At 39.9% G+C, this 10739-nt stretch overlaps 1 protein-coding gene across 2 annotated transcripts; it reads right to left on the reverse strand.

Annotated features, from left to right (window-relative positions):
* Nucleotides 1-717: 717 nt before the first annotated feature.
* Nucleotides 718-10190, reverse strand: LOC140927413 (uncharacterized). Of its 2 annotated transcripts, none has more exons than XM_073377056.1 (5): nucleotides 9928-10190; nucleotides 4936-5843; nucleotides 3187-3353; nucleotides 2176-2404; nucleotides 718-1386 (listed from the first exon to the last, which is right to left on the reverse strand). In XM_073377056.1, the coding sequence occupies exons 2-5, from the start codon at nucleotides 5836-5838 to the stop codon at nucleotides 817-819; spliced, it is 1869 nt and encodes a 622-aa protein (XP_073233157.1). In that variant the 5' UTR covers nucleotides 5839-5843; nucleotides 9928-10190; the 3' UTR covers nucleotides 718-816. The 2 variants fall into 2 exon arrangements, with proteins under 2 accessions (XP_073233157.1, XP_073233158.1); XM_073377057.1 differs by lacking the exon at nucleotides 9928-10190 and adding an exon at nucleotides 6172-6199.
* Nucleotides 10191-10739: the final 549 nt, after the last annotated feature.

Consider the following 10739-nt stretch of genomic DNA (forward strand, 5'->3'; position numbering starts at 1 on the left):
GTGTTTTGATTTAAAATCATAGCTTATTATATCACAAATTTTGTTAAAGTTATGATTAATTGGTAACAGAACACCGTGTCGTCCAATTCGGTCTGTAATCATACTCGTGATTAAACAAATCGGACTCCCGCTACGCGGTCGTCCAATTTTGTTAATCACTCGTATGATTACAGACCGAATTGGACTCCACTCGGTCCTGTTACCATTACTAATCATAACTATAAAAAAATTGTCAAATCTGATTGGCTATCAACTGCCCTGATTTCAGCCTTAATTGGACAGTTTGATAGGACAGTACGCGTCATGCCTAAGTAATTGGATAGTACACGCCATCACGCGCGCGCTTAAATGGCCTTTTTTTTTTTCACTGCTAGCAAAACAAAATTTCGAATTTCTTGTGTTTTGATTTAAAAAATAGCCTATTATATCACAAATTTTGTTAAAGTTATGATTAATTGGTAACAGAACTTCGTGTCGTCCAATTCGGTCTGTAATCATACTTGTGATTAAACAAATCGGACTCCCGCTACGCGGCCGTCCGATTTTGTTAATCACTCGTATGAATACAGACCGAATTGGACTCCACTCAGTCCTGTTACCATTACTTATCTCTTATATCATTTTTATATGTAATTTCAGGTGATCGTGTTTGGTACGCAAATAAATATGCTCAAAAACGGCAGAGTTGTACTTGAACCAATTACTTTATTACTTCTATTAGTTGACTAATACAAACTAAGTTTCTTGCACGAAATACAGCTTCAGTTCCATCCTAGTTTAATTTCCTGCTACTGTAGCATTAATTCAGGCATAGGACTAACCCAGCTGAATTTGCTTCAGCCCTGCAACGGCAGACTGGAAACCAGCGTTGTAGTCAGTCGCCACCTCGTTCATGACGTGGTCTGTCCGGTCATCCTTGTAGTTGTCTTTTTGATCTGGACCTCCAACAAGTGCGCCTTTCAGGACATGCGCATTGGGACGGGGATCCCGAAAATTATTCCAGTTGCATATTGCAGGGGCTGACGGACACGAGCTTGATCTGTGATGTGGTCGTTGAGGTGGATTGTGGCCAAATCCCACGACAAAACTGCGCCCGCTGTCCCCAAGCATGTAGCCAATCTGCTTCTTAGCAAAAGCGCGGTAGATACTGGGTTTTAAGCCGTAGTCAGCGGCAACCAACGCCAAGAATGCTGTATTAGCCGCGTAGCGGTTAGATCCCCACTTTGCACGCCACGCAAGGCCTTTGGGCGTGTATAAGACGCTACCTCCAGGAAGCCAGCTATCAAGTGAAGACTGAATGGCTGTCTCGTATGATTTCTTTTTTGTTAATTGAGCTAACAGCAGTTGTGCCCCAGCTTTTTTATCATCCCAGGAAAACGCCCAGGCCTGTGAATAATGGAAAAGAAAAACAAAGTAAAAAGGTACTTTATGTAAAAGGTGCCTGTATGATGTCAGGCTCTAAGGGTTACAACCACAGCTTGTTGCAAGAGCGCACAACATAAAAATGAATTTATATGGGATTTGTGGTGACTAAATTGCTTCATTAGACCTTTCGAGTTTGTATGTGTTGTTTTCCATAGCAGACAATTTGGTGTTGCTCTCAGAGAACTGTTTCTTTTAAATGCCGCACTATCCACACGCAACGCGTGCATTCGTAATCAAAAGACAAAAGACAAAATTTCCTTGAGAAAATCACTTGGTCTGAATTGGGAAAATAAAAGCTACAAACTAAAAAGGTCTATCCACCATTTTTTAACCTCCTATGATACACTATGTTTGCCCCCCCCCCCCCCCCCCCCCACCCCGTTTTGCATAAGTTATTATTTTTCAAGTGCTTTTGGAAATATGTAGTCCTCCAAAGAGCATAATAGTTTATGCAACTTTTTTTGGGGGGGGGGGGGCGGGGGGGGAGGGGGCAGAGTGGAATTAGAGCTATGTCTGACAAACAGATGTATAAGGTGTTACCAAGCGACACTGTATTTCGTTGTATTCACTCAGATACCATAATCACCTCTTGAACCAATCGTAAAAAGGTAAATCTTTATAGAGTCTCGGAACTAATTGCAAAGCACTACCATGTCACGGCCCCGAGACTTGAGCATCTCCTAAGCGCTGGACGTGATCCTTTTTTTGCTAACGCAACTTTTATAGCTGCAACTCTTCTTGTTAACCCACCTGTCCATTCATTCCAAACTCATTGTAGTATTTCTCGGCTTTTGCGAGATAAGATCGGTCGTTTGTCGCTCTGTAAAGCCATGCTGCTCCCCAGACCAGCTCGTCTTTGTAACCACTGTGTGAGCGATAGAAACTATCTGCATTTGGAATGGAATTACTGTACACTCCACGATACTTGTCTGCAAACGCATACAATTCTTTGGCGTGTCTTAAGAGGCTTTTGGCATACCTTTTAAAACCAATGTAACAAGCAAAAATATACAATTGTTAACTTTGATGAGGGGGGTATTCCCCTATAAAGGTGACGGGGGTGCTCGTTGGAAAATTTCGAAAACACCCCTAAAAGGGACCAGAATCTTCTTTTATGGGCGTGTCCCTAATTCATTTTCACTAATAAGAGGTACCACGTCAACAACAATAAATTGTATAACTGGCACAAATACATTTTTCAGATCATAGCCTTACCGCAGGCCCCTAAAAGGTACCGAGACAACTCTGGCAGCAGTCATTTTAGGTATTAGCACCCTAAACGGTACCATTTCACAAATTTAAACCCCTAAAAGGTACGAAGAGCACCCCCATCACTTTTTTAGGGAATTATTCCCCGGGTTTGATTCAGGGCAGGCTCGTAAGAGGTCCGCTCAGCCTGCGTGGCAGGCGTTCGAGAGGGAAGACAAATGGCTTCGCGCGCCCAGATATTCCTTTTCCCTTCCCTTTCGAACGCCTGTCACTCAGGCTAGTCAGCTGTGTGCTAGTTTTTGTGCACGTAGGAAGTTTATTAAAAAGGATACCCTTTAGAAAAAGCTCGTGTGTAAAAAGAGTAACGAAATCATGTTTTGTCATCGAAAAGGGTCTCGTTTTCTTTAGAATTGCAAAGGGATTTTTATTCATTTCTGGAAGGAGGCCTCTTCAGTGAGCTACCTCTAGGGAAATTACCCCCAGCCTCAAACCATTCACATCTTTTATTACAATGTATTGTATTCTAATTTAACTATACACGAAATTGCTCACGGAGTATTTCCCGCTTTAAACGCGATAGAGGAAGCAGCCAGCGCTGCCGCCGTTTCAGCGGCCAAGTCTGATCCAGGTTTCTGTGGGGTGATCTTAAAAGCGGGTCGCGCCATTGTCATATCTTCCGGTCTACCCCAGTACGCGTGGTCAACATGCCCGTCTCCTACCTGAGAATTAAAACACACTGTATATTAGTCAGAGGGGGAAACCCCGTATCATTCCTACCAAGTTCGCTTAGCTGTAGCGTTGAAAGGGGAAGCTAATGACAGGTATTTGTGAGAGACTGTGAGCGTTGAATGTTGTTGCTTTACCGCATTTGAATGCTGTATGGGCATACACCTGTCATTCTGTAATTAAATCCCGAAAACGAATAAAAGGTTTCGTTTAATTATTTTTGGGGGGCAAACCCAGTGAAGATTTTAGGGTAATAATATTGATGATTAAGACGATGTACAAAAGGCAAGTTTAACTTTCGCCAGTGGGTCACTGGTGGGTGTTGGGTGTAAATTAGTACAGTTTGTGGTGTACTGTGTGTGTTTGTCATGATGTCAACTAACATTGAAAAAAATTCAGCTGTTTCAGAGGAGGGACATGTCTTGACAGCTTATGGTTTTTATCTGGTCGTAAGCGGTCTGCAGTAAGAATAAAGTAAAAAAGGCCTAAAGGAAAAATAGTGTTAAAAAAAATAGACCAAACAGAGAAAAAAAAACAGTACAAAGAAACAGAAAGCAGCGTCGCCGGGAGTGGAACCCGGTTTATCTGCACGTGCAAGCAACTCCTTGACCACTACACCACAGTGACACACATGTTTTGAAAAATTAATTTTGTCATATCAAAACAATTTTTCTCTGCCATAGACGCTGTTTGAATCTGGTAGAGCTGTATTTATCATGAATTCAAATATACATTTGAGGAAAAATAGCTTTAGCGCGTATTTCAAAGCTACTGATTTCGCATTATTTCTGGTTCAACGTACGGGCCGACTCGATGTAGATAGTCAATCGAACTAGCTTTGATGAATTTGGTGGAGAATTAGGAGATCAACAGAGGCCCGCACTCGAAAGGACTGATATGAAGTTAGCTCCATTTAATTAGCAAAAGAACTTAGATGAAATATAAACATGCGTGATCTGTGAATGGAACCTTCTATTCTGGAGACTAGACCTTGCCTATTTTAGAGGAAAAAAAGATTTAAGTTTTGATGACATTGCCGGTCCCGTGAAATAGATGGCGATCCCGCAACACGGCTCGCAAAACAAATTAACAAAATTTTACAATCACGGACACAAAATATCAAAACGGTTTACGCAAGCAGATTATAGCAACACCAAGGCTCACACACATTCGATCAAATAAGCGATATATAGCGATATTTGTTAGCTTCTTTGTTTTTCCTCGACCTCGCTCGTCCAAATAACTGTCGTATCCCTTGGTAATTTTCACAAGCGACCCGAGGCTCTTGCCCGTTACTATGTGACGTCATACTGGCGGGCGGAGTGGGTCAAGAAACTTAGGTGGAAAACAATAGAGTTACCTCCCATCCTCCCCCCCCCCCCCCCCCCCCTTATATTAGTCTATTTTGCTGACTAACAGAAACACAATGAAAAACAGTGCCAACCAGATTGTGCGGCTTCTGGGACGCCAAAAGCACTTTTTAATTTGCATTCCGTGGCTAGAAAAAAAATAATGGTCAAGACTTAACAGATGGCTTCCTTGGATCTAAATAGACTGAACTTATCAGCAGCATACCTGGCCATAAAACTCTTCTTTTTTTGTGTGCGCTTTTATGAAGTAATCGGTCGCCCACTTGATGCTGTTTAACGCTTTACTATACTGGCCAGTGGCTTGGTACGCCTTCTTATATTGTACTAAGCCCCAGGCCAGCACGGTGACGGAGGAAGCCATTGGAAAGCCGAACTTGACGTAATCACCTGCGTCATACCATCCACCAGTTAAATCCTCCCCATTCTTCCCCCTATCGTTTTTTGCTGAGTCTTTTCTCCAATTCACCCGATTATTCTTCGGAAGTTTTCCCGAGCGCTGGGCTTCGTAAAATAGAATTGATAACTTTAGCACCTCGCCATAGTTATAATTGTTAAGATTTCGAGGTGATACAGTGATCGGTCTGCTGGATGGTGTGGGCAGAGGCAGTTTAGTAGTTGTTGTTGCTTGAGCAGAACTGACGCGATTTGAGATTGGACGAGAGGAACTGGGACCGTTTGTTTGTGGTTGAGGCTTGGTAGGACCAACCGTTGGTGGCTTGACCGTCGACGGTGCTCCACGCTTGAACACCACTGAACCAGTTGGAGGATCACTGTCCTCTTGAGATTTCTGCGCAATGAAATAAAGCTCAAAAAGGTCACCTTTCCACATCTGTGCGTTCCAGATCATATTTCTCATGGTGTAGACTTTGTCGTCCTGATTGGTAACGATCTCCGCGCGCCAGATTTCCAGATTCGGAGTAGGCACTGGGAATGAGAGAATCATGGTCCACCCGTCAGTGACGTCATCTGTGAGGTTCAGAGTGATTTTTCCCTTGAAGCCTGTGTTCCAGTTTTCGACAACCTTGGTTTGAGTCTTCTCCCCAGGGATTCCGGGAAAACAATGGAAAAGAAAGATTGAAAACAGCAGCATCCAAGACATTGTGAACATCTATTCTGAAAAGAAATGTAACAGAGACTCGATTCAAACATGTGCCGGAACTTAAGCTAAGCTCGACGTTTGAAGCTGGCCAAAGTGTAAATTTAGATATGTCTATTGTCGATTTCTTAAAATTACTCAGTGTTATTTCTACAAACCGTTGATTGCTTTTTGCCAACCGAGAAACTCAAAAATGAAAAAAGATATAAGATTTAGACTTAACTCGAGAGGTTGGCTTTTGCTTGCAGGGCTAACGGCCCGTTTTTGACTCGGACTCGTGTTTATGGCTCGGGCCAACGATAAACCTCGTTGAAAAACGCACGAAGACATGAGTTATGATCTTACCTATTGTCGGGACCAAACGATATTTAGCCTGTCGAAAAAGTAGATAAAAGAGAGTTCAAGGAACCACAACGGCGACCCCGACGTAAACGTCACTTGAAAAGTGATTTCGCGGTCTTTCAATCTCCATCGCGATTTTTCCAACTGAATTCGCTTACTTTGTCAAATGGAGGTGATCGAACTCTTCTGAAGTTGAATTCCTAAGAGCCCTATCCAAGTTCAGAAAAAGGAAGAAACTTTCGTCGTTGCTTATTTACGTTCTCTACAAAACTCGAAATTTGACATTTTCACTCTCGCAGTGACCGGCTGACAAAGAAACGTATAAAAAACTCTACTGCACGTACAATGTTTCTCCTATTCAAAATATCGCTATATTTTGACGTTCTCGTTGCTGTGGCCGTCGTGGCATCTTAAACGCTCTGATATATATCCCGCACAGAAAACCTCTCCCTGCAAAAACGTCACGACAAGGTAGTATGTATAGGTATTTATTTGCCTTATGATCTGCTTTATGGCTGGCAAAAAAATGAGAAAGGATTCGTAACAATCACTCTTCGAATTTCTATTTAAAACCGGACAAAAAAACGCATTCAGCGACATCCATGAATGATACATCTCTTTTCTCTGCTACCAAAACATTTTCATGATTATAGTTTGCTCTCTCAAACCATAAAAAAAAGGTTAAATAATACTGATACGCCGGTCTTTGATTTCAGCCGAAAGAAAACCGACAATATTAAACCATCCAAACAAGGAAACTCGAGTGACCACTGGTGTAAACAGATTGTGCTTCAATATTTGTCATGGAACACGTTTATGTAATTTCTTGAATTTTCTAAGCTTTCCTTTTTCAGTCGATAGTTATTGAACTAAACGCAAATACTTATTAGGTCTTATTATAATTTCACAATGCAGTGTTTTGAAGTCTTTGGAAAGGTATTTACTAAAAGTAAATAGTGTGACGATAGGTTTTGCCCTTCCAAGCACAATCGGGAAAATAAGCGTTAAGCGTTAATTCGAGGGTAAATAAAGTTTATTGATTGATTGATTGAAGAGAACTCGAGCGACTAAGTGATCAACCTATTACAACATCACAAAACAAAAGGAAAGGAGGTTGAATAAAATCAGCTGAACAGCAAAAACAAATCTGGATAAATTCAGTTTTAAAGTTCATATGTTAAACTAAATAACTCAAAATTAAATGTCAGTCAAGCAAGTGAATTTAGGAAACATACGAAGATTCAGCAGTAAAGCTGTGCAAAAGAATTCGAGTTTCCTTTGCTCAGGATCCCTCAAAATGTCAAACTAAAAACTACGAACGGTTGGTATTTGAACAGGCGAAAGATCCAATTATTCAGTGACTAAGCTGTATATCTATTCAGAAACAAATTATCCTTCTAAATGTAAACATTGAAGTAAAATCTGTATAATTTAAGGAAACTAAAACAAATCAATGCAAATTCAATGTAAATTACGGCTAAAACAACTTGAAAGGGAATATTCACTCATTCCACGTTAAGTGGGTAAATTACCATTTTTTGGTGTCCATGGCAAGTTTTGGGGACTCAAATTGTTTTCCCATAATCATTTCGCTGAAAAATACTTAAAATATGCCCAAATAAATAGCGACAGTACCCCTGTGTGCTCCTGTAGACAGTAACTTTGAGGGAATCAAGGCCAAAAGTGTCCAAAAAATTGCAATTTTGCTATGTCCGCGGAGAGGGTGGGTATAGAAGGTTACGGTATATTTTTGCTTGTCGCCTTATACTATGGAAACTAATCAATCCAATGTCTCGGGAGGCACCTAAACTAAAGTCCTACATGATCATTTCTCACTGCAGGTCAGTTTTGTTGCTTTTGACTACAGTGAACTGGTGTCCGCTATTTTTATGAAACTTCCGTTACCGATCTGAGGGCAGATCACAAATGGCCTAGAAATAAATACTGCGAATGATTTACATCGGGTAAATATTACTTAAGTTTGCTCTTTTTGATACGCAATACAGAAAATGAAGAGCAGAAGCCTGTGGAAAGAAATTCCCTCTCACAATAGCAGGATTCAGGGTGAACAGTTAAGGTTGTAACTTCCGTTACTAAGATTACAGTAGGAAATGAAAAGTTGGTCGTGCTGAGCCTTGATGACATCTGGTGAATATTTCGTCATAAGTAACCCTCATACGTGTGCCATTGGTGAGATATCTCTCCGTCAAGTGTGATAAGGGAATTTTAGCTGAGTTTGTGGTTCGACGAGTTTTTTTTGCATAGTTTAAAGAAGATTATTTTCCTTTGAAGTATTTCTAGGCAATTTAGGAATATAAAATGAAAATGGGACAGCCATCTTGATCATTTTATTATTTTTTTTAAAGTAACGGAGGTTACACAAAACAGGAAGTGGATTATCTGAAGCTGTTTTCACTAGTCCAACCCTCTTTTCTGTGAATGGACCTTACAATGTTTATGTATTACAATTCTTGTACGAATTCTAACAGATTGCCATGTATCTATTTTTTTTTCTTTCAATTCAATTTATTTTGCTCATTTTGTTGTTTTTAGTCTTGTTCCACCCAAAATTCCAAAATTTCATCCAAAATTGTTTAGCATTAATTTAATTCAATGGAATAAGTCATATGCATTGTTATTTAAGACGGTCTGTAACCCCAAAAGTAAGTAGTTGGAAGAGAAATGAAATATTACCTTCCTTCTGTAAATTCCGTTACCGAAACTTATTTGATAATCACTCGTTTTCTACTAGATCGCATGTTTCCAAACTATAAAAAAGGTAAACAACACTTTCTTTCCTTCACATTTAGCAAAATAATGTTTAGTCTGACGGCTTTTTTAAAGAAAAAACATTTTAAAAAAAACACAGCAATTTTAAATTCTCAATATTTTGTTACGTCAGACCAAAGTACACCATGGCAGAACAACTTGACTTTTTCATTCCTTGAGCCACTGACTTGACTAAAATCAGTGAAACTCAGACCTTAGCCTTCCACAGATTTCATTTTAAACATTTTATAGTATGCTAAATTGAAAAAAACATACTATAATGCAACACTGTGCTGTTTCAAGCCATACAAAATATCACACTACATGATATTAAATAACAGGCTATAACTTTTTATAGATAAAAGATATGTTGACCAAATTTTGGTTTCTCACCCTTCAATAATACATCTTTCGGTTAAACTAACTACTTGTCTGATTTGTTGACCTTCGATTTTTCGAAAACCCTTGGCACAATTTACCCACTTAACGTGGAATGAGTGTATTTAAAAGCTAGATAAGGAATTCGAGGTAAATAAAGAATTCATGGGAAATCTCTCCTTACAATAGATGGGTTTGCATATTTTCTAGGATGCCATTTTTAGTGATCCTTTTTTGTAACAAACCAATCCAAAAAACTAAATTTGTGAGTCTGTTATGCTTTGGGAGATCGTCTATATGTTGAAAATCCTTCATACTTTTCCCGCCTAGTTCAGTTGACCATGAGATGAAGCCCTCGCGGTATGAATGCCGGGTTAGTGATTTTGCAGGAGTAAGATAATATATGGCAAGCAGTTAGCTGAACACATAGCTAGCACATCTTTGCTCCGTAACAAAATCAAGATGCATTGATATAAATGTTTTGCTTTTTTGGAAGAATATCAGATAGTGTGTCCAATTGAACTCTGAAAGCAACTTTATAAATAATCTCGAGGTTAAAACTCCCAAGTTTTGTTGAAATTTTCAGTCGTATTTTATTTAAACAGAACTCACCTTAAAACAGAACCGCAGAACTATATCACGCTTAGTCCCTGGTTTCTTTAATGGCGTTAATGGTGGTAATGTTCCTCAGTTCTGTTGATATGTATATTTAATCCCGTTCAATATTTCCCATTCGAACAGCTCCACAAACAGTTCATCTCGGCTTCTTTGCAAAATGTCAGTGACATTCTGCTGATTTTTTACTATTCACGGGGGCGTATTCATAGACTAGACTTTGTTTCAACGCTTCAATGATGCAAACGTCGAGACAAAGTAAATGTATGCCGTGTCTAAAAGGTTTTACCCAAACTTGTGCACAGATCCTCTATTTTCTCTTAAACGTCGAACGCGCTTATGAAAATAAAATTCGCGAGGGACCGCTCGCTCGCGTGCCGTCGAATTTTCGAAAAGAAGGGAAAACGCAACGTCTGTGGACAGGCTAGTAATTTTTTACCATGGGTATACAAATAGAGAGAGTAGCAGTCCCGGGGGGTACTTGACTAATATTTGTGTATAGGTGCTGAGCCGCTGAGGGTTTGAAGCCCTGACCCTGTTTAGGACCAAAATATCCTAAAATGCATACCCTGTCTAAGAAAACACCCCCAATTTTATTACCCTGTTTAGGACAAAGAAGAAAATGCACGCCGTCTTGTTTTAAGGCCATTTATTGGCAATTGCAACAGAGCAAATTCATGTTATAGTCATTGCTTTTGTATACAAAATTCATCTAGCAAATCAAATCGAGCGCGCAGAATATACCATTTCAACAGACTCACGCGAAATCATATACTCTGGCTACGACAGACTCACACGAAATTCAGTAT

This window comes from Porites lutea, chromosome 2, assembly GCF_958299795.1.
Source record: "Porites lutea chromosome 2, jaPorLute2.1, whole genome shotgun sequence".
NCBI lineage: Eukaryota > Metazoa > Cnidaria > Anthozoa > Scleractinia > Poritidae > Porites > Porites lutea.

What these genes read in the sequence shown, in the direction of transcription:
- LOC140927413 (XM_073377056.1), bottom strand. Translation starts at nt 5,838, where the DNA reads ATGTTCACAATGTCTTGGATGCTGCTGTTTTCAATCTTTCTTTTCCAT. An exon ending in AAGAAGAGTTTTATGGCCAG is followed by an intron (nt 3,354 to 4,935) that starts GTATGCTGCTGA and finishes TTTAATTCTCAG; the next exon opens with GTAGGAGACGGGCATGTTGA. An exon ending in TTTAAAGCGGGAAATACTCC is followed by an intron (nt 2,405 to 3,186) that starts GTGAGCAATTTC and finishes TGGTTTTAAAAG; the next exon opens with GTATGCCAAAAGCCTCTTAA.